Source organism: Osmia lignaria, chromosome 14, assembly GCF_051020975.1.
Source record: "Osmia lignaria lignaria isolate PbOS001 chromosome 14, iyOsmLign1, whole genome shotgun sequence".
Classification (NCBI taxonomy): Eukaryota; Metazoa; Arthropoda; class Insecta; order Hymenoptera; family Megachilidae; genus Osmia; species Osmia lignaria.
In genome coordinates, this window is record NC_135045.1 from 12,346,139 (window position 1) to 12,371,532 (window position 25,394).

Sequence of the window (25,394 nt, forward strand, 5' to 3'; positions counted from 1 at the left end):
TAATTCAAGCGATTCTCATAAAAAATGACCATAGAGTGCGGAAGCAATTAAGACGCATCTGCAATATTACAGATTTGGATAACTCATATGTATTTTATTTTTCGATAATACGCCCACCTCGTTGAGCTTGAATCGTAAAGATACGAAAAAAAGGCATCTGTAGCTCTCATTAAGATTTTCATGATGTAATTGCGTCAGTTACTAAAAATTGTGCCGGTATAGTGTAAAACATGTTTCCAACTTGTATATTTATCTTTCAATGTAACACGACATTTATATCTCTCGGTAAAAACGCGTGCGACTTCATAATCATTCAAAATGTATTTCAATTTTATTTTACGAATTTTGTAATGATCACGAGAAAATTCAAAACGTTTTCATCATAGATTCATTAATCGCTGTATTCTATTCTACAAACTTTTTAAGTTTATTTCGTTTCAAGTATCCCAATTTACTTTTAACTTTACAATTATAAGAAATGTAATATCTTTAACATCGGGGCATAATTAAAAATTAAAAATTGATAAATATTGGGAAAGGTTTAACGACTCTGCATTTTATCATAATCATATGCGGTTGAATGATTGCATAAATTATTATTTTTAAATGCGCTAATTAATTAAGTAGCTGATAAAATATTAGCAATTGTTAAAAATTGTTCACTCACCCTGTAGCCTTTCTCTCCAGTTCCACCCAGTTCTCCACCAGCTCCCTTCTCACCCTTTGGACCGGGAGGACCATCCGGACCGATGTCACCCGGAAGTCCTTCCGGTCCCTGTGGTCCAGTGATCCCAATAAATCCAGGAATACCTTTTATTCCCTTGCAATCGCATTTGTACGGATCTCTGCATATCTGAAGCAAATAAAAGGAAAAGTATCGATTAAAAAAGGTTCATTAATATTTTCTATGAAGTACATTGAAGTACAACAGTGGTGGTTCACGGTGCATGGTCAATATTATTATTTTGTAACATTGGTTTAGTTGTTGCAATTTGCTTTATGCTTGACCCGATAGACCTTGTCCTGCCCAAATTTCAATAAATTTGTTTGTGATCGGTTTGTGAATTTGTAAAAAGCTATTGGAAATGTATAAACAACGTATTTTTTCTCATTTTTACTTTGTTTCTCGTTTCTCTAATAAAAATTCGACGCTGTGCTCGACGACGGACTCATTGGGAACCAATAATGCCCAGCCAAACATATCAACTTGCTACTTGTACCGTTTCAAAAATTTTAATTTTTGCAGTTTGTCCGAATTTTCCCATTTTCCTTTGTAATAGTCTCGAATTTTTTTTCCTGAAAACTTTTCCAGGGCCATAATGAACAAAACAAAAAGAGAATTACCCATATCCATCGTTCGAATGGTGAGTTATGGTCTTTAGTTCATACAAAAATCCCATAGAAAAAAGCACTTTTATTTTTTCCCGAATTTTCCATTTTTCCGGGCAACTTTTTTAATTTTTCTTTCCCTAAAAACCTTATTCAGACTATTATGAACATTTAAAAAAAAAAAATTAGCCAAATCGGTCCAGCCGTTCTCAAGTGATGCGCTTACCAACGAACAGCATTTAATTTTTATTTATATAGATTCTGTCATTATGATGTTAGAGATAATTTGGTAGGTATTACTACATTTTGTATGATCTCAAGTAAGATTAAACTTCATACTCTATGTATGCCACAAATTTCTCGTCTACATGTTTAAAACGTGTTTGCTGATTTTACTGCTCTACTGTATCGTTTTCATCAGCTGTACACACAGGATCCTTACGACCCGTGGATGTGAACACGATGCAGGAGAATCTCTCGTGTTAAAAAAATGGAACGCACGCGTTTGTGTTTCCTTGGTTATTCGCGTAGCAGTTGGTTATTCAGGTGCTCACGTGTTTGTTGCTCGAAGTTGAATATAGAAATTTGGAGCGTTAACCTTAGCGGTATGCTGGAACACTTTATAGGTTCGAGCTCAAAGCAATTGCACGCTGTTGCGATCGTGATGAATGAGCTAAGAAACAATCAAAGACTATTTTAAATATGATTAATTTTCTTTTGTACATTTTTCATTAGAAATTACCGTGTAGCTTTTGTTGCTTTTGATTATTTTCTATTGACTGATCAAAATGATAAAAAAAAACATTCTTTTTTCAAAATAGTAAAAGGAAATGAATAATAATTACCGTTGTAAACATTTTCAAGTTAATACTCATAAAAAAAAAATTAAAGAAAAGAACAGTACTGGGAGAAATGGAACTTTTAAACGGATCATATTAGCAAATCTCTAAAAATATACAAAAGCGGAAAATCATTAAATCCGATGTTGCGTAACGACATCAAAGCATATTCTTTCCTCGCCGTCGTTTCTCCATACTTTTCCAGGAATCGTTCGAGAGCCTTACAAAAATATTTGCGAATCCGGATTGAGTTCACGAACCGAATGTTTACCGAGGAAGGCTGCGCTGTTTCTTTTTAAACAGAAGCACGGTAATTCGAAGCCAGTCGAGTTCGAAGATTTTAATAACGAACGGATTCGTGTAACAAAAGAAAGATGCGAAACCGCGCTTCAGCATCCGCCCACGACCGAAAGATTATATAGAATCAAGGTCACTATTGCATTAATGCATCACTTTAATGCCACCTACGTGATTGGTCGTGACAAGTCACCTTGTTTTCAATCGCGTGTCAAGGTATCCTGACCGCTTTAGATTTTTACAATTCTTCCAAGAACCGCAGGATGCATCGAACCCTTATGATGATTGGAGGTCATTTAACAAGTAAGTTATATGTTCTTTCAAAAGAAATATGAATAGTAAAAAAAATAATTATATCTAATTGTTATTTTTCAGTATAGTCACTGAGCATTTGTAAACATGTTTCATAAGAAGAAAGTAATATAAAAATTTGTATGTACAAAAATTGGCATTAAAAATAAATGTTTATAAATAGGCGAAAAAACAAATTAAATTCTAATGCCTAATTATAGAAAATTACAATTATGTTACATTCACTATCGGATTAAACGGAAGTTTAAGGAGTGTTATAGCCCCAGGCCCCATTATAAACCTTTTATACTATGTTAAAAGATATTGAATATAATCTATTTTTTACTAAATATTAAATGTTATTTAATTATATTTAGAATAAATTTCAATTTTTTAATAATATTCATCAAAGGAGTCCTCGGAGGTTTGATAGCTCGGGGCTCCAGGAATCTCAATCCGATTCTGGCTATATTTATCCTACTTTCATTGGTTTTTGTTTAAATTAGTAAAATATTTTCTGAGAAATGTTATGAATCAGGGGACAGATTTATCTTGTAATACTTTGTGGGAATATTGCTCAATGAAAATTATGTTCATGTCAGTGAATTCATGAAAGATACAGACACAGTTTTTGAATGAACATTACATAAATTGAGGATGGTTATTTCATTATCATAAGAATTTCTTCCGAACTTTGGAACTTTCGCTTGAATCTGAGAGAAAGATAAAATGAAACGTACTCCAGCAATTATGTCTTGTAATAATACAATATTTACGAGGTTTTAATGATTATCGTTGACACACAGCAAACAGTATCAGTACATATTTTTTTTTTTTTTTTCGAGTGGATTTATATTTCTAATTTCTAAATAAATAATTTAGATTTTGAGACTTTTCAGTATAAATCATAAATCATTTCTTTCAATCAGATGCATGTATCAGTTTATAACAAAATACAATGGCGAATAATTTTCTTAATTCTTGAACTATGACACATTTTATCTTTTATAATTTAGAACTCGTTTAAACATTAACCCAGCGCCGGATCAATGGGGCCTAAGGAGGGTTACAGTCCCGGTCCCCATTTTCCAGGAGATTTCTTTTAAGGCTTCCATTTGCTATGTCAACAAATATTAAATGAAATGTTTACTGATGCCTTTTTCTTTACGATTAAATATTATTTAATTTTATTTAAAATGAATTTCAATTTTTGAATCAACCCTCAAATGTTTGATAGCCCCGGGCTCCAGGGATCGTAATTCGGTCCTGTATGAACCCATTAACACCCAAAACTGCGTATATCCCACATTTTGCTATGCTTTCATCACAATTTTGTTCTTTTAGTTTTATTAAATTTTTATAGTATCAATACTTTTAATATAAGTAGAGACTTATTTATTTTCCTATCAGTTTATATTTACTTTTATTTGTAATAAAAAGTACTATCTTGAAAACAATGTACTTTAAACCTCTGAGAATCAGTGGGTTAATATTCGTTCTAGATTTTTAATAAAACATTGAACTATAAATTCAATAATGGCCACGGTTTTCTTTTATGAGAAAGTAGGTGAGCTTATACGGGGAGATACAAACGAATGGTTCTCGCTTCTTAAACGAACTCGTAACTTATTGCGGATTTTGATTCTTTGTCGGTCTTATCTGTTCATTTTTACATGACGACCTCGGTACGAAACGATCTTCCAAATATGTTATGCCAGCACATACTTGCCTTCAAGCATCGACATGACGTAATCCTCCAGCTTGGACAAGAATCACACTTGGGCGTGACATAATTTCGCGGTTACGCGATAGAATGATCTATCGCGAATTACGCGTCGCTTGTTTTCGCGAAATTCGTCGGGTCGAAAGTGTAACATAAGTTTTTAGAACGTTTGCTGATATTTCATTCATAACAATAGTTTTTCTTCGTAAAATGCCATTTTTAACACCATTCACTGTCATGTTGGTCGTTGGTGGCTAACGAATTGCGACGCCTTAAATGTAATACAATGGAATAATTAATGATTAGAAAAAGAAAATAAAGAAAAATATTCAAGAACAGTATTATCGTATTAAAATAACATAAGGTAGAAAACTGAGAGCATGAATGCAAAAATTAATTACTTCTATCCTTAATAGTGGATGAGAAATTTTATTTTCTGACTGATTGATTGATTTTTATTATTATTTCTTGAAATTTATTTAGTTTTAAGTTTAACTTCCTTTTCGGATTTAAAGAAAAGAATGTTTTACACAAGGTGCTAAAACACTTCAATTTTGTATTAATCTATTTGCTAAACTTTTTAATTACTTTTTTTATCTTTTTCCTTAAATAGAAGATTGTGTAGCTCGTGTTCAAAGGGAAATAGCAGGAAGATGTAAAACAGAATTTTAGAGGCTGAAAGGTCTTTGTTAGTCTTGAGTCAATATAGTGTTCCGCAGATAATTTCGCTCTAGCAGCTATTCTCATCTTCATTTTCCTCTTCTGTTCCGAAACAGATAAACCTGGCTTCCTTATCCCGTAATTCTCATAATTAGAATCATTATTTTTCCATTATCTTTCTCTTACGATACCGATTATCACTCAATTAACATAATTAACAAATAGAAAATTTATTACCTATTCATTCTGTAGGTGTAAATCAGAATCGAAAAGCAACAATTTTAATTGGCACATTAATTGAAATATCTTTTCCACGTACAAACTATATCAGATCTTAAGTTTGCAATGTGAATTTAGTTTTAAGCTGTCGTCAAAAGGCTTTGTGTTAATAAAAAAAAATAGAATTGGTTGAACTTTAATTAAATTGAAGTCGTGTAGGATGGTTCTGCAACATCTTGTACGGATAGCGAACGCTTACGTATTAAACGAGACGACAGAGTACTTTGTTACACGTTATGACTGGTAATCTACATTGTGAACGAAGCACACCACTTAAGCTAAGAAAACTGTCCTTGTCGACAAGTTTATGCGTTGTGAATATGTATCTACATCAATAGAGTCACTGTTTAAATATTAGGCGTAATGTGCGAGAAATAATAATATCACCGTACTAATGATTTTATCTTCTAACTATGTCGTTAGAATCCTTTGAATCTAAATGTGTCTAATTTGTCAATTTCATAACTTTGTATTTAATACGATTATTTGTTTATTATATTTTCATTGGAGAATTTTAGATTAGTTGTAGTTTAATTTTTAGTATTACTAAAAATAATTCAGTGCTTTACCATTTTTCAATTATCATTTCAAATTTGAATATTTTCCCGCGCTTCTGTGTATTTGTAAAGTGGCGCGAAAATATAACAATAAAAATTGCTTCAATAATTGAAGTTACTTTGATTTTCTAAAAATAAATCTTCAATTAAAAAAACGAAAAGCCACAGAATTAATTTATATACCAAATAAATTGAATTTTCTTTTTTCATTTCTCAGTTTTTTTGTTGCAAATTATCAAGATTACACGATTGAAAGATATTTATTTCCGTATCTCGTACTTCAAATGCTAATCATTTAGTGAAGTGATAAATATTTTTTATTTATAATATTACTGAAAGTAGTAGTCAGAATATTCTCTACTCATTTCCTTTTCCCGCATTCTGTTACAAGTTTTTTCAAACAGATGTTCATGTAGGTGTTTTATGTCAACGCTAAAAATAAAATTCACTTGTTATTAGGCTACTCCTTTCCATGGTTTGTAACTCACGCCTCTTTAAAGTATATTTAGCACTGCAATGAAAAATTTATGGTGTACTTCTACATTTGCCAATTCTATACCTAAATGTTTATTCAAACGTTACAAATTGTATTTAAATGTCAGACTTGAGGATTTTTGCATTGTCAAATAAAGAGAATTATATTTTTGTAAATTGCAGGAATGTAAACTGTCACTTTCTTAATGTAAAGCTCTCCTGAAATTATGTAGAATTAACTCTTCTTCCGATTTCTAATTTAAGTTTCATAGGTAACTTGCAGAGACAGGACCAGATTAAGGTTTCTGTAGCCTGGGGCTATCAAACCTTTAAGAGTCTCTTTGGTTAATAAGTTTTGGTTCAGAAATTGAAATTTATTCTAAATAAAATGAAATAACATCTAATCGTACAGAAAAAAGTCAAAAAAATTTTGTTCAATATTTGTTGGTATAATAAATGGAAGGCTTAGAATGGAGACTCCTGGAAAGTGAGGCTAGCTCCCTATTGTAGATTTTCCCCGGACCGGTGCTGTGTAAGGGCCATTAGTTAGTTTAAATATCATTTTATAGAATTGATAAATGCAAACTAATTTACTCGCCGAGATAACAGAGAATTACATAAATTTTCAAATAATTATATGAACATGCATTGCAAAAAGGTTTTGTTTAAAATTTTTTAGGGTGGTTCCCATAATCTAAAAGAGGGTTAGATTCTAAATTACTTAAATCATTTTTTTGATGATTTTGATTTCTTTTTCGTACGTAATAGCATCAATGTAACATACATTGTAAATGGTTGAGTATGAAAACGGCACGCGGCGTCTGTGAGATATTTCTCGTGCTTCAGAATTTTTGAAGTGATCTTGTAAACCTAATTGTGAAGAGCGAGTTCCAGCATGTGCCGCCAGTTTTCGCCGAATGGCGGACGTTTACGAGAGCCGCAGGCCCAAATATTTATATTACTGTTCAGGTTCCTGGATCTATGATGTGAAATTTAGTGTAAAACCTTATAAACAGTTTTTTTTCTGGATCACCGCGCAGAAGCTCTGAGAATGAAATTGCTACAGATCTTTTTATACTTTCCCATCGCTTTTAGCTGTTTCATTTTTATAAGTTAGAAAGTTTTAAAAGTTCTGAATGGTGTTATGGTAATAAAAGAAAAAGAACGTAAAATTCTGATGAGTTTGATATAATTTTGGGAAAATCGTCCTTTGTGTTAAGTAAAGTCATATTTTATTACTGAAAGATAATACTGTTGTAGGTTCTGATTACTTATTGTAAGTAGTTGATAAAATTATACCTGTTTTTAGGTTCTCATACATTATTGATGGTTCAACTGTTTATTTATATACACTATAATTATTATATTGTAATTTCATTTTAATGACTGATTAGCTCATTATATTATGCTGTACAAATTAGTTTTTTAAAAATATGAATTTGAACAGTTGTTAAATATTTTTTAATAAGTAATATGTCCATTAAAGTGTATGCTAATGACGTGTGTATTATGTGTACAAATTAATTCGATGTCTTTTAAAGTGCTATTATAAATTTGAATATTTTGTCACAGTTCTGTATGTTTGAAAAATGGCGCGAGAGTATAATAAAACTAAACGATTAATTCAATAATTAGATTTATTAAAACTCTTGAAAAATAAATCTTTAATTAATATAAAAAGCACAGAGTTAATAAATATTAATTATAACAATATACGATATAATGTATAAGCTAATTAATATTTCTTAAGTAAATCATACAATAATCGAAAAGGTCCATTGTATTAATATCTAATGGAAGTACATAGTTTTGACCGATTTATGGCTTTGAAAGGTGCATATAACATTTTAGAGCATATGTTGATTAACGAGCAATAAGATTTGATACACAAATTAAAATTGGAATCAATTTTATAAGGAAATAATCTAAATTAATCTTGTTACAGAAGTAAAATACTATTCTAAAAACTAGCATTTTAAAAAAATTTCTGCAAATAAACGGACCATTTTATCTGTAACAATCCGACAATTCAATTTCTCAGTCATGAATGCAGCATGCAAACAAAGTGCAATTTTTCAATTATCTTAGCAGCATCATTCTCATTTCAGACAACCTCTGTTTAAATCACCTTACCGCACGTGTTCCTTTTAAGGAAAGTAACACACGGTTCGACTTTCCTTCGTTTATCGGAAAGAAAGCGAGACTCTCGAGCAAATTGCACTGGCGCGGTGCGGCGCAGCGAGTTTAATGCACCACTTTAATTTTCCCCCCTTCTTTACTACAGCACCCACCAACAACCATTCCTCCCCGCCGATTACGATTGCGATGCTGGACGTTTGCCCGATAAAGGTGCACCAACAATGGCCGTGTCGGCGAGGTGGAATTAAAGTATTGTTAAACAAGTTCTACATGACCAGGTAACGCGAATGTTCACCGTGATCCCGGTATTGCTGTTATCGGGCCGCAACGTTATGGGGCTCGTTCTAGGGTAGACGTTCCCTGTAACCGTGGCTGGTAACAGAATGAATTCGATACTTGTAATTTTCCAACAGTTCAATGAGCACCCTATATGTGTGTCTATATCGGTTGCATCTACATTTCTTTCTTTTGTCGACTCGAGAAACACTTGTTGCAAGTTTTTAAAAAATGCTCGAATATCACACGGTTAAAAAGTTACCATTTTTCTATTAAGCGGTAATTTTGATTAAAAATCCTATTGTTTAGAATGTTAGTTTATTTTCATAATTAGATTAAGTAAGATAAAATGAATCACTTGAGATTCCAAATAAAAAGCAAACAATTAGCATAGAAAATTTATTTTTGTTTAGTTTATATGAAGCTTCATTGAAGACAATGAAATTATGAAAAAATTTTTGAAAGTACATTTTAGGAAAAAGACGCCAACAAGACTAGATCCGTAATATTGCGGGAATCGATTTTTCTTCGGACGTTTAATGGTTCATTCAAGTTGTACTTTGTAAATTAAAATTATTTTGAATTTTCGTAATCATAGTGATCAAAGAACTTAAAATTACTGTTTCAGCCCATTCTAAAATTCAATTATAAAAGCACACGGTCAGCATGACGTTGTCGCGTAACCGTGCATGCAAACAGGTCTGATTACATAAAATTTTGCAGCATCAAATGTATCGTTTTCGCTAAATATTCTCGGCTTACAAACTGATCGGGGAATCACCTTGTACATAGTAAGCAGGAAATCTGAGGTACGATAAAGCCATTTCATTCGCTAAGAATTGTTCTCGATACGGGCTTGATTTGCCACGCGTCGCCTTCGGTGAAAAGCAACGTAACGTTTTCCTTAGGCCGTTTGCCGCGATAACGGCGACCATTGAGCTCTTGTCGACAATAATCTATGCAGCTGTGTTTTGTTGCCGATTTATTTGCCATTGTGAAGGATAGACTGGCTAGAGTTGAGCAATAAAGCTCTTTCGACAAGGGTGAAAATCATTGGATAAAACTTTGTCAGAAGTCATTAACCCTCTGTAACTACAGAGTTTCAACGTTAATAATAATCAATGTTAAATAATACCTTAGAATTTATTCGAATTGAGATTTTACAAGAAAAGAATCAGATATTCGCATAATTTGCGAAATTAAAATGAAAAATTTCGAAAGTGATAGAGGATGTACAGCAATGTCGAAGCACCCCCTAAAAATAATACCTCTTTCGCAACACGTAAGCCAGAGATATAATTGAAATAAGAATGATGTCATGGTGTAAGACCTAACGCTTCATAAAAAGAGTTTAAAACACCGTAACGTATGCATATGGTCGCGCGTTGCAAAACGCGTCTGACATTAAAATCACAAGTACATAATATTTCAAGGAGTGGTCGAGAAAAGAAAAAAGAAAAAAGAAAAAAGAAAAAAAAAAAAGAAAAAAATGGATGTTTTATATATACGATTAATTGCGATACTTGAAGGCAGACGTTGTACCTGTCGCTTTATGCAACCCGATTTTGAATCCAGATTGGCCGGAACCGGTTCAATTCGATCTTGGGACCGGTATCAGCGCTGTGCCGAAATCATCGAACTTTCTCATCAGAATTCAGCAGCGTTAACCCATTTATACTCATAACGGCAAAATCATCAAACTCGAGCTTTTATCGACGTTTAAATGCATTAAATCATTAATGTACATTAAATCGATCTTTGCGGTTCCTTGTAAGCCAATCGCGAATGGAAATCCAACACCAGCTTCCTCCTTTTTTATTAATTACTACACGAAAAACGTAATTTTACGTCGCTCTACAGATAATGATTATTTTTCACGATATACGATCCACTAAAAATATACCATACTTCGCTTTCTTGCAATTACTTTATTTAAAAGAAACGGCATCGTTCTTCAGGAGCCCCCTTATAAACCTTCCATTTACTAAATTTTAATTTTTGAACCAAAATGGACCAAGAAGAGCTTTGAAAGTTTGCTAGTCCTGGGCCCCAGGAACTTTAATCAGGTCTTGGTTATGGAGGATTTTTGGCAACTCTATTCAAAGTGAAGTTAAAAAAATAATTATATAGGAAACTATTATGATTTTTTTTTTACATACAAAATGTAAATATTTCGTATACTTTTTTTAGGCAAATCAATTCTTTAGAATATTCTGGGTAAAAAAGTATTTGCACTAAATTAACACTTATCTATTTTTACAATAAATTCGTATAAAAGAAAATAGAAAATTTCTTTTTTAAACGTATTCAATTTTTATTTTTTAGAAAAACCTAGGAGGGAAGAACGAAATTTACACACGAGTTTATATCTTTTAATAAAAAGCTTTGAACATTCGTGGATTTGCTAAGATATGAAGAGAAGAAAGGCAAATAACAGACAAAGCGAATTTCTTCTTCAAAAGTATATGACTCTACAACTAGAAATAACAAAGAAAAATTCTTTACTGTGAACCCTTTTAAGAGAAATTCTTTGTAAATGGTGTCAGGAAATAGCTTACCTAATGCAAACGAACAAAAGAATCAAAATAATATCCAAGAGATGTTTGAAAATTTTGTTTATCCATTAAATGGAAATAATGGATTTTAATTGCATAAATTCGGCTTAACTGGTCTAACAATAAGTCCAGGATAACTTTTAAAGTATTTAATACTTATTTAAATAATCTTAATAGTCAATATTCTTTCCAGAATCTACAAAATTAAAGAATGATGCAAATATCACCATTTTCACATACAAATAAAAAAAAGTGGTGAGGTAATACTGTGTTTAATTACACATAAAGATTAGATCAGATTACAAACTTTAATACCATATGTTCCTTTTTCACATTCATTTTTTCTGTTAGATTGTTGCCAGGGGCGAACTAGGACTTAAATTTTTACCGGAAGATTAGTGACACGACAGTTCCCTGGTAGAATACGAGCTTTAATTTGAATTAATTAGGCTCCAAGTTTCTACCGATTTACCGGGAATTTATCTGAATCCCCGATAGCCAACCCACCCCTGGTTGCTGTAAAAGCTCTCCCGATGTTTGAATTTAGTTGAGCTAAACTCAGAAGAATTTGCTTGATTTCAGAAACAAAACTGTCTATTTACTGGAATAGAATCGACAAGCTGATCCAGCGTGCGAACTGGTCCACGATCGGTTGTTCGCCAAGCAAACAGCACGACGAGATCTGGTATCCGACCGAGAAGCAAGGCAGGGGGTGAAACGAACTCGAACAGCACGAAGAAGAGGACGAAGGGGAGACAGTCTTTGGAATCTGCATAATGTGCAGTAATATTAAGCGTCCTCAGCTCTCGGCCGGATGACGCTGGTCGAGTGGAATCGTGGGCAGACGCTGTCGGTATGTGTACACGTGTATACCCTGGCTCGTTTCTCTTTATCCCTTTCTCCGTCCAACGTTACGTCTTCGCATTCTCGATCCTTCCTCTACCTCGTCGTTTCGTTTTCGTTTTCCTCTTGTTACATCGATCTTCAGCCGTATCTTCTGCCACGTCGTTCCCTCTGTTCGTCTCAAGCGGACGAGTCATCGTCGAAAGTAAAGGGATAACGCGAGAGGATCGCGAAGGACTTATAAAGTAGCGTGTAAAGGAAAAAAATCATTTGATCATCGAGCCACGACATTGGACCTTCATAATCATAAATTTCTTTTTTCTTTGGGATTCAAAATGTTTGTTACTGGTAATAACATATTAATTGATACCTCTAAGCACAGCAACTGATAATATTAATTTGCTAGGGATCATGGGCGTCTGCCAGACTCGTCAGTGGGGCTGACGACAGTCGATCCCTGCCCCAGACGCCTATAACCCCGCTTTCTGGAACTCCTATACAGGGTGTAAACGCTAACTTTGGCAAAAATCATAGGGTAACTAGAGGTTCCATAGGCAAGTATTTTGAGCATGGGAACCCGTGTCCGGAAATGCACCAGTAAACAATTACGGCGATCCTTAATTTTGACTTTATCGCCTGATGGGTAGGCAACCATCGTTCTGGAAACCGTTTCTTTTGAGGTGGATCAGTCGTAGAGGTGACAAAAACGACAAACATTGAAAGTTTTACAATAAACAACGTAAACATTTAATGAAATCATGGTCAAGAAACAATAAACTAAAAAAAATCAACGATTGCTAGATATCTGTCAAAAAAAATGTAACTTTCTAAAACAACAGTAAACGAATGAATGGGGAGGAGAGTGAAAACAACAACAACAACAACGAAACGCGGGAATCTCAGAGTCAGCCCGAGTACGATGGTTTGCCTACCAATCGGGTGCTAAAGACCAAAATTAAGGATCGCCATAGTTCTTTACTGGTGCATTTCCGAACACGGGTTCCTATGCTCAAAATACTTGCCTATGCGGCCTCTACTTACCCTATGATTTTTGCCAAAATTATCGTTTACACCCTGTATATCCGAATCGCATGCCGGGGGACCGCCAGCGAGAGAACCGATCCAATCCCACTACCACCTGGCGGTCGCCGACCCAAGCTAAGAGCGTCCGGGGAGACTCACCACTTTCCCCCTCCACTAAACGCCTACAGGATATTAATAAATTATTTGCTCCGGTGAAAATAAATATTTAGTAAGTAATAAACATTAAAACGCTAATTTGTTAAGGATACAATTTGTTAATTTTCAAATATGCTGATCATTATAACCTGGCTGCGTCTCTCGCTCGAGTCTCCATAGTATCCGACCCAAAATGTACACTGAGTTGCATTGAACTTGTCGCAGTGAAGTTGGCTACAAATTCACTAACACATCCAGGCTGCGTTGGTGAGACGATGGACGAGATCGACTCACCGACGCGGCGTGAATGTGTTAGTAAATTTGTAGCCAACTTCACTGCGACAAGTTCAATGCAACTCAGAGTACATGTTCAAATAGCCTTCAAGACATTGATCATATCGTCTGGCAATGTTCTCTATACGATTCTCAAAGGATTAAATTAATTAAGGAACTTTTTGATCTTAAGCTCTAGTTGCCTCTTTTTGCTTTGATTTTTTCGATAGTTGCGTTAGTCAGAGCTAATTGTTCATTGCTTACATTTTAAAACAAATAAAGAAACTCAAAATGTCATGCATACATGGCATTCAAAAATCTTGGACTGGACAAATTATAATTAGAAATCAGCTCAAAATTCAATCACGCTAGAAATACCAGCCAAAGACACATTTGAACTGTAAGTTGCGTAACGAGCGTGACTCAATATTATAAGGCGAAGAATTAAAAACTTATATTGTAATTTTAAATTAGTATTGCATTTATAGATTAATACATTACTAATAACGTTATTTCAATTTCGCTTTCTCTCTGTCTTTTTTTTTTAATTATTCGATTATATAAAATTTGAAGCATTCAAAGCTTTGTAAAATTGCAGAAAATGGGGCGATATATTACCATTGATATTTTTTTTCAAACTAATTCAAGGGTAGCAGTGAAACAAAATAATAAAAATTTTACATTACTCAGTTTTCATCACCACTCACAAAAAATTCGATATATTTTGAAGATCTCATAATTATGGGATCCAGTGTTATGCGATTTAATGTGGAATGGCACGTAAAACGATTGAATTTCGTGCACGCAGCAATGTTGCCTGCGATTTTTCATTACGTAAGCGGCGGCTTTGTATCTAATTATTTTCTTTCTTCTCCTTTTTGCATTTCTTCGGTACTGTTGATTTTTGTTTATTCTCTTTTTTATTCCCGTTACCGGTGGTACAAGCGGCCGGTTCTTCCTTTTGCTCTTGTCACGATCATCCTCGCAACAACTTCTCTTTCGCGACCTTTTCCTCTTGCACACGGACCGACCGGTATTCCTTCGTTTTCGTCTCGTTTTTCTCTCACCTTTCGCTTCATGAAATTTCGTTCGAGGCGAATGGCCAGGCTGTTCTTGCTGTTTGCGAACGTGATTCGACGGACTACGAATGATCGAAGACGAATAATTTGCAAGTGGAATGAGGCGAACAAAGATAAATTTCGGGCACATATACGCCAACGAATTAAAAGGTTTTGATTTAACAAACAAACATTTGCTTGATTATTATTGCAAAAATCTTATTTTTTGATAAGTGTATTTTAAGAATTATTTGAATATAAATTTATGGAATTTGACGTGTAAGAGTGATTTTATATATTGAATTTCTATTTTTACTGCTGAACTAGCGTTTGGAAAAAAGCTATTAATTCTTTCGTTTCGAAGAACGTATACATATACGTCTTCGAAGAGTGGATGCTCAAGTGTGAAAGTAAGCTTCCCTAGGGAATGCTAATTCTCAAAATCTTAATTTTGACAATGTTGATATTAAAAGTAATTTAGTGAAAAATAATATAATTTTTAATTATTAAATATTATAGAGCTTAGTACTTAACTGAAAAGTAGGTATAGCAAAGTAAATATAAATTTTAATTTTTCCGCGTAAACGTTTATACGCGTATTGTGGGAGGCTACAGATCTATAATATATTGAGACTCGTTTCCCCACAGTGTCATTATCGCCGGGGATGCCTACGGGGAAGTGTGGGAACCCAGGGCGTCACCATTTTCCCTGAGGAAGCCTGATATAACAAAGAATATCATATGATGATTCTTGGGGGTGGGGGTTATCATCTCTGAAGGTTAAGAATGCTTATAATAGTTATACCTGAATATCTCATTATATAATATACTGAGAGACTACTATACTCGTAGAAAGAAAAAAAAGCTATTAAAAATATACAATCTTATCGATTGAGTTCATTAAAAAATGAGGATAATTTAAAAAAGTAATTCAAATTTCAGGAACAAAAAGAATACCATCTTATAACTGATATTTTTTTTTTTACTTGGAACCAAATCCTATTCTTCATTTTGAAACGTTTCGATTAAAATGATAACCCTTGTAAAATTTTATCACTATAATACTTTGATTACATTACAAATTGGTCATATGTATTTTCGTTAAGTAATCGAGTTATCATTTACTCCAAAGTGGTCAGAGTGCGTCTGATAATTTATAATTCATTCTGATTATTAATGTAAGGATGTCAAAGATCTATCGTAATAAGGCTTGAAAATAATAATTATTTTGGTCGAAATGTTTCTGAATATCTAAGTTGATTTTGTTTCAAATAACCATATCGAGATACAGAAATGCAACCATTTTATTCACAATCAATTGTATTATCTAATGTGTTATCTAGATTCACAATGTTCATAATTTTACCGAATGAACAATTTCTAAATTATAAATATTAGGCCTAGAAATTAATTCGGTGCTTTTGGCATTATACTTTTCTAGTTACTATTTTAAATTGGAATATGTTTTCGTGCTTTTGTGAATATGAAAAATGGCGCGAGAATATGATAGCGATAACGATAAATTTGGTAATTGGAGTTATAATAACTTCTGAAAAAAAAGAAGAGAAACTACTAATATTGTACATTAACTCTCCATATTATGTACAATTTTCATTTTCTAAATTTTACCTAATCCCTTTACAGATTATTTTCCACTGCATTAAACCCTTTCGCTTAAAGATTGATACGCCTAAAATTAGAACGAGGTATCATTGGAAACTTTTCATAGGTCTGGGTCATGATCGATCCAGGTCGGTCATTCAAGGGTTTAATAGAAATATGTACCATAAAAGTCAACGACCTAGCAAACATGTATCAAAGTCAGAAACACGTGACATCAGTGGTTAAAGCATGTGTATGAAATTCTTGAAAAAGAATCACAGTCGTAAGAAACATTACGAACAGATGATAGCAGTTACGTAACGTTGAGCTAACATTCTTCAAGCGTTGAGTACCGACCTCTCTCGTCGAGGAAGAAGCCGAAAAAGGGAATCTGTTAAAAATTCGCTAGAAAAAAAAACTACGTGTCATACGGAGCTTCGTAAGTGGAGATAAGCATCGAGGGGACCAGTCTGTCGTTATGCAAACTCACCATCGTGGCTCCGAATAACGTGGATTACGATTTAACTTCTTTCCTCGTCCTCCTTTCTCCTCTTCCTTTTATTATTTTCGTTTTTACGAGCGGTTCTACAATACCTTTTGCTCCCTTTTTCAAACCGCTTTCTTCGTCGAGACACCGAAAGAAAGATCGCGTGCAGAAAAAAATTGATCAGCAGTCTTGTATAAAATATCGGCCCTCGTTTCACGTTCCTCGACAACCCTTGCCGGTTTTTTCTAATCCCGCACCTTTCGATTCGACTCCTCGTTTCCATTTCTATCGATCCCGATCAGGCATGCATGGAATACCACGAAAAGTTTGAATTTACCTGCTTCGTAGGTGGAATTCTTTTGTAAGGTGTAATTATGGGGACATGTGTGCTGGTCAAAGAGAATTATTTATTTTCCTTTTTTCTTTTAAAGAGCAAGTTTTTCATAGAGTAATTGTGTGTTTAGTAATGCAGCAGATTATATTAAATAATGATTCAATACTTGATAATATTTAATTCATGGAAATTAACACGTAAAGCTGTTAATTCAATGAAATTATTTCCTAGATATCCGGTACAGTTGTTAGTAAATTGAGAACCTGTGTTTGCGAATTGATAGGAACTAGCATCTCGAAATTAATTTCCGCACAACTTGAATATTAATTCCTATTAACAGAGTTTCGTACATGGGAGGAGCATGTAACAACAGGTGCTTGCAGCTAGATTACAGTTACATATTGAATGTAGCATAATTATGTGGAAGTGTTTCACAATATCTTGTCCTTTGAATGTTAAATATGAACAAATGTACGTTTGAAATTTGCTATAAATTTATAAAGATTTTAAAAATTCGTTTGAAGAACAAAATTATTAAGATAGAAAATTAGAAAAACATGTTAAAATATGAAGCTGCAAGTGTATTGACATTAATCATATTTTCATTTTCTTTTCGTTTCAGGAAATTGTTTTTCTCTCTTTGAGTTTCTGAATTTTAAAGCTAATTTTATTTAAACTTCTCTAACCAGTATGTTTCATAGTGTACTGTATAGTAGAATTTGATTACAAAAACATTTCTTTTCGCACTAAAAATGTTAAATTTATCATAAGATATGATACTAATTGTAAGTTATTTCAAATTCTCTAAAAGTTCTAATTATTTACTTTTTAGAAGCGCAGCGAATTTTAAAACCATAGCGTGTTAATAAGAGAATTCAAGATTGAAGCCGATGCATAATCATTGGCATAACTAGGATTTTTTCTGGAGTGGGCCAAGTCCCTCAGCTTTATTAACAATGTCAAGTACCTGTCGTGCATTTCGCAAAATTTTATGAGAGAATCTTAGAATTCAAGAAGAATAGAATTTTGGAATTTTAGAATCTTACAATCTTAAAATTCTGGAATTTTAAAATTTAGGAATCTTAGAATACCAAAGTTCTAGAACTTTAGGGGCTTAGAATGATTAATACACATTGGGGAGGGGGGTACGATGATGAGTATGTTGCTTTCGTCAATGCACTTAATTAATTAATTATTTAATTACTGTCCATATTATTATTTACCTGAGGAGAATCTTTCCTTCAATGTTATGAATGAAAAAGCTTTCAATTTTATTGTTACAAAATTAGCTATTGATCAATCATTATCCAATTAATTCTCAACAAATTGTTTGAACCAATATAGCCACGAGACATGAGAAGGTGAAACGATAAAGAGGTAAAGCACCATAAATGGCTTTATTCAGGGGTTCCAGGTAGGTCGGAAAAGGTCCATTCTATACCCAACACTTGTCCAAGCAGACTCCCTGTATCGCTATAATCGAACGTTCGATTCAAACGCTATACATATCTGCCGACACAAATGCTGATACCCATAAAAGAATTTACGTGCGCGTACGACACACGTAAATCGCTTGCTGCAGGTACCGATTTATCTGTGTTCGAGATGAATCAATCGCGATAATCACGCGGTAAATACGAGCTCCGGGCGTTGATCTCTTTATCGATACCATCGAACATTATTATTTAAGAGTATGCTTAAATTCGCGCATCGCCGAACTGTTTCTTTTCATCTTTACTATTCTTTTCTTTTACTTGTTGCACTTTTGATCAAGACAAGGAAGTAATTACGTAAAGAATAGTTCCTCTTTGCTATTTATTACCTCGGGCGATACTTATTCTTCTGGTTAAGATCATTTTATACGTGGCAAGTTATATAGGCTTTTATTGTTGCTGTTCGAATAAATTGGTTAACCCTTTCGTTTGCATAGAACCCTTTCGTAACTACAGTTTTTATCAAGGATAGGATAAGTCTTTTAACTTTAGGAATCATGTATTTTTTCATTACCGTCAGTATATAGTAATTTCTCTTAGTCTTCTATAGACGGTATTTTAGAAATTATGATATGTATTTAGAAGATTATTAATAAAATGGAACATTATTGTTTTCTATTTCTTTGTCATGTGGAGATGCTGGAAAATATTATAAATATAATTTTATATCATGTATTATTTTAGAAATTCTTACAATAGCTGAGTTTGCAATTTGTTCACATGTTATATTCATGTTATTGTTACTTAACAACAAATTTTTTTTTCAAATTAAAATGTGAGGTAGATTTTTAAAATCATTTTAATACGGTTTCTTATATTATTTTCTGGAAAAATCATGTACATATGTGTTGAGAATTGAGTCTATTATCAAATAGGATGACTCTATAAAAAATATTATTGAATGAACAAATAAAGATGTTGCTGGGTCAAGAATAATGGCTGATCTGGGGTATATGGACATTAATGTCGCAATAACGATGACATTGTGATCGTTCCTCGTTCATTATGTCGAGGAATAAAGAAAAAATTGTGGCCAATAATCGATGATACACGGTGGAGTATTTCAGCCATGAATGACTGGGTTGGATGATGCCAATGATTTACGATCTTCGAAGTTAACGAACAACGTGAGCTGCATCGAATCGAGAAGGCCCTTTGTCGGTAATCGCTTGTGTACCTAATAGTGGTAAAACTTGATCGTCATCCGAACCTTTGAAATATTCATGCTCACGCTTTTGAAAAAAAGACAATTTTATATCATATACCGTGTGTGAAAATTAAACATGAACGTAATTAAACCTGAAGAACCATAACGGATTCAGGACTCTAAAGAGCGTGTTAAAATCAGTGGTCTGCATAATTAATATTTTATAAAATTTTCGTTCGTTATAATTGAGAAAATTTTATATGTACGTATGTTTTTTTGTATTCTTATTCAGAGATGAAAATTAATAAATTTTTGGAAAAATTTTCTTCTCCTTTTCATTTTTAAAATGAATACGTTTCAATATATATAAATTTTCAAATTTGAACATTTAATAGAAAATTATTCAAGGAATATTTTAGCAGAAAGAAATTATACTCTATCATAATAAAAGTATTTAAATTTTTTATATATTCCACTAATTCCACTGGCAATCCTAGTTAAAATTATTATTGCATATTCCAAAATATTATAAATATTCTCTGAAATGACAAAAATTATTATTCACACGTTGACTACTACGTCATCAATATTTAAATAATTGAATTTAATTAACTTGGTTACACATTATAATTAATTTAACAGAAATAAACCAATGTGGTCAGCGATGGATTTTAATTATTATTATTACTATTATTACTATTAATACTATTTTCAATTGTTTTTTAAATCTTCTCCCTTTAACTATTCAGTTACATTAAATTCTTGTTAGCAGTCCACATTTAACATGTTAATACTACTTGGAAGTATGAAACAAATCTCACAATTGATGTTCCTTGAATAGAGCTTTGATAAACATGTCCATTGATGACAACTGTCCATCACTCGCCATTGTGCTTGCTTACAATTAGCATTGAACTCCCATGTAACCCTAAACGTTTCGATCCAATTCTAATCAGTCGTGGCGTGTTTCTAGCGCGCAAGGGTCGAGAGTCAAGTTTAGCTTCACCGATGCTCATCCATATAAGCGCAACATTGGCGCCAATCGTAACGTCAGCATTTCCGTCGCAGACCTCCTCCGGTGCATTCTATAGTTCCACGAAAGACGCGTTTCGATCGCAACGTTTGAGTTTCTACGTTTCTCGAGTTAATGGAATTTGTCTCCATTGATTTACCACTTTGCGTTTGCTGACTCTGACCGCATCGTTTGCTTTCGATCATCGATCATCGCCAATGACAAACGGCTTACGACACTTGGTTACCATTTCACGGTACAGGGATTGAGCGAATATAGTTGCTACAGAGAATTTAATTGATCTTTGGCCTGCTTAAATCGAGTTTGAGTAAAGGAATGCATATTGAGCAAGTGTTTAAGCTATTTTGATTTGTTTCTTGAATATTGGGTTGTGAATACGTAATTTTAATTTACAATAGAAGCAGTGCAATTTCATTTGGAGAATAAAAGCTAGTAGTAGGGTTAAATACAGAGAGTTTGTGATTTGGAATACAGGAAATTTTAAGTAATTAACAATTTTTAATATAGAAGTATTTTTAAATTGCATCAGTATAAAAGCTAATATTTATAAGCTAGAAGGATTAAAATTAGATACTCAATAATTTAATATGCAATATAGATATTTCAGAATATAAAACTGCAGATTTTTTCAATTCAGTCAGTATAAAATAAAATAAATAGATATTAAATTTAGAAATATTTTGAACTACAAGAATTAAAACCATGTGTAACATGTGTATTACAAATGAACAGTTTAAAATCTATCAGAACGGTATAAATAATTAGAATTTGTTATCGTAGATAATGAAGATTATCAGGCTTTTAGAAGTAATAAAATATAAAATACGGTAATGAATGATGCTTTTATAATTTGAAATTTTGTATGCAGTTGATAGAGAGCTGTAATCAGTCTCGAGTAAGCAGGCATTACAGCTTGAAGATCGTGTGTCGAGGTGAAAACGGAAGTTTCAAGCGATAACGCGTTACTTAATGCGTCAGCAAGTGATTAAGGTCAATAATTCAATGTAGCCTGAAGAGATACACAAGCAGCGCGCTCATGCTCTCCTACAGAAAATACTGAAAACATGGGAAATATTCCTTTTAATGCACGAGAAGCTGAACATTTTTAGAAATATTATCAGACAAATGAACTACATAAAATATTACAAATTTACGATTTGTAAGATTTTTTAAATAATATTTCTTCAATCATTTTGAACACAAAATTATTAAATGTTGGGGCTTCTTTCCAAATTTTCAAACGAGCCCTCCCAAAATATCTATAAACATTCTCCTATTTAAATTATTATTAAAAATAAAAGAATAAAACATCGATGAAATTTTGGTTTGATGATTACTTAAAATATTATTTAAAGGAGTATTAACAAAAATGTGAAATTTTTGAAGTTTAATTTGAATTTCAAATGAATTATTTGTTGTGACCCCGCGAATAAAATAGTACTCGAAGAGTTTCAAACGTATATATATTTCAAATAGCGTGTACAGAGGTTCTGGCTACAAAGTGTACTCTAGGAAGGCAAGCAATCGAGTGTCGTTGGGAGAGGTCCTGGACCCAAGAGCCTCGGAAAAGCTAGGCCCTTAAGGGCCGTGACTAATCGGGTAGTTTTCCACCCGTCACGTACGCCCAACTCTTTCAGGAGAAAGTTGGCCTGAGCGTTGGGGTACCTAAAACCTGCCCCCTTTTATATACGATTTTTGCGGTTCCAATAGTTATTGTTACCTAACCGATTATAGTAATGAAATTTTAACAAAATATAAAATTATACTAATTATAACATGGTTAATTATATACCGATATCGATCAAACAATTTGTTAGTCCATATTAACCGAAGGTGCTCGTGATGTTGACCTTCTTCATCCTTGCGGTTCGCCATTGGTGCTGTGTTGATGTTGGTGTTAAAAATTTGTAACCAACAGTTATCGTTCGGGACCCTGGGTTGACACGTGGGGCAGAAGTATTTTGCCAGTGTTCGGAATACTCCGCATTAGCGAAGAATATTTATGACAAATATAATGAATAGGCCTGTAGCTGTTACATATAGAGCGTTAGAATACCAAGAATTGCGTTGGGAAATCAATGGTTGTTTCGATTCCTGTAGTGAGGTATTCAACTTTTTTTCTTCGCTTCCAGGATTAGTGATATTGATAGTTGGTAGCCCCGGATTTTGGGTACAGCAGGGGTCCTCTGCACTATCGTGGTTGTTTATCTTGTGGCTGCGATTTGTCGTGATTTCTTGTGTCGGTTCTAAGATGATTGAGTCAGTATATCCTTTACATTTTGGTTGCAGGCGAATGATTCCAGTGGATTTCAATTCTATGTCTTCAACGTGCGTTCTCGAACATATGAGGGTTAATGTTAAGACCTCGTCCGTTGTAAAAATCCATTCGTTATTAGAAATGTAATACCATGTTTCTAAATTGGTTTGATTGGTCCGAATTTTGCAAACTGTTGGTATAGTTTTGACGATGGTTGTAAATAGAATTGTTTCGCATATTGGCTCTGCAATAGTCCTCGTCACGTGTTTGATGTTGCAGATGTACTCCGTCGTATCGACGACCTGTACGCATTTCTCGAGGGTCTGTAGTTGTGTGTAATATACCTGGTTCGTACTCATGAGGAGGTAACTGGAACTTGGTTGTATATAAGAATGGGTGTAAGGATCATTGTGGGAGATAGGAAGTGGTACCAATTTATAAAGATTATATAGCAATTCACCGGTCAATGGAATGGCAATGGCAAATACGAGATTTCTCTCTTTAATAATTATGTCTACTTTGTAGAGATTATTATATTTATCTATATCGTAAAGTGTTAATGGAATAGGCCAATTTTCTCCGTTCGGAAGATCGATTTTAATTAATTCATTATAAAGGTCTTCAGGAGTTATTACATATGAGTATAATAAATTTTTACGTGCCAATGCAATGGAAGCAATAAATAAATTGCAATATTCCTGCAATGTTGTAGTCATTTGCAATAATAAGTGTAACTGTTCTAATATTAAGTGCTGAATATAAATTCTATTCAGAAAGTTAGCGGTAGAGTTAGTAAAATCATTCAATAATTCAATGTTTTTATTAAATTTCTGTTCGTCCAATTTAAGATCGTTAAGGCAAGAATTAAAATTTTGGATAGTGCTAGTTATAACAGATATATGTTGTCCCATTAGAGAAGTCATATTTCTATTTCCGTTAATTAAGGATTCTATTACTTCGTCGTAGATTTTAGTATCTTCAGCGTCTGGAGTATCAAAAATCCATTTTGGAATATAAGATGCACTATCAAATAGGCCTTCCTTAGTAATTTTATTTTTAACATTCCTATTATCACCCATATTGTTTATGGTTTCGATTTCAACTTTGACTGCTACTATATCTGAATCTATACTCTGGAGAAACCTCTGACATGTGGACGTGTTATAAAACCAGTGTTCATTACACAATTTCGCGGATTCTGTATAAAATTGAGTTAACCTAATGTATTGATGGTCAATAACATTGAGATCATGATGTATTAGTAAAAAATATGTCGAATTTGGTAATTTAACATTGCCTAATGAATTGTAGTACAATCCAGCGTGATTGTTTAGGGGAAAAATTGTATAATAGGTTTTATTACTAGAGTCAGCATGATTAGAATAAGGCAGTTGTAACGTTAATAGTGTCAGGATTATTTTATAAGGAAAATTGTGGTAGTTCAACATCCTAGCTGTTGCCTGAAACAGAGGGTTTCAACATATTAGTGTGATAAGTCACTAGTTTATTATTCTTTTGAATTTGAATTGTATTATTGCGATTAATTTTGACTATTTTGTAAGGACCTAAATAATTGGATGCTAGTTTTTTGTTTAATCCCGCGGTTACTTGTTTATTTTGTACATAAACTAAATCATCTACTTTATAGTCGAATTGCTTAAGTTTATTGTCATAATACGTTTTAGATTTTGTTTTTGATGTGATTAAGTTTTCTCTAGCTATTTTTTGAGTATAATTTAATTTCTATTTTAGATTAATTCGGGTCGGTTCTTGGGTTATGTTGCTAACTAAAAATGGTTTATGACCGAAGAGAGTTTCGAAGGGTGAGTAGCCGGTCGATTTATGGATATGAGTGTTGTAGGAAAACGTTGCAAATATAATAAATTCGTCCCAATCGGTCTGTTTCTTATTAATATAGTGTTTTAAATAATCCTTTAATGTTAAGTGTGACCTCTCTAGTGCACCATTTGTTTGTGGGTGGTAGGGTGAGGATAGGATATGTTTGGTATTAAATAATTTCATCAAGTCCTTAATTAAGTGAGAAGTGAAATCAGTTCCTTGATCTGAGAGAATAGTTTTAGGAATTTCGTAAAGCGTAATAAATTTAGAGAGTTCGATAGCCACTGTTTGGGCTTCAGCGTATGGGAGCAGCATACGAATATTTCGTCAAGTCGTCCTGCATCGTTAAAATAAATCGATTATTGTTTATTGTTTGCGGTAATGGTCCGACTGTATCTATCGTGAGTCTTTCGAAGGGCTTATTTGAGGT

At 33.2% G+C, this 25,394-nt stretch overlaps 1 protein-coding gene across 1 annotated transcript in view; it reads right to left on the reverse strand.

Annotated features, from left to right (window-relative positions):
• LOC117609045 (uncharacterized) overlaps positions 1–25,394 on the reverse strand; it is an 85,741-nt gene that overhangs the window by 42,532 nt on the left and 17,815 nt on the right. Inside the window, exon 2 of the mRNA XM_034334884.2 lies at positions 668–853. Coding sequence (XP_034190775.2) covers positions 668–853 — 186 coding nt within the window. The remainder of the gene's footprint in view (positions 1–667; positions 854–25,394) is intronic.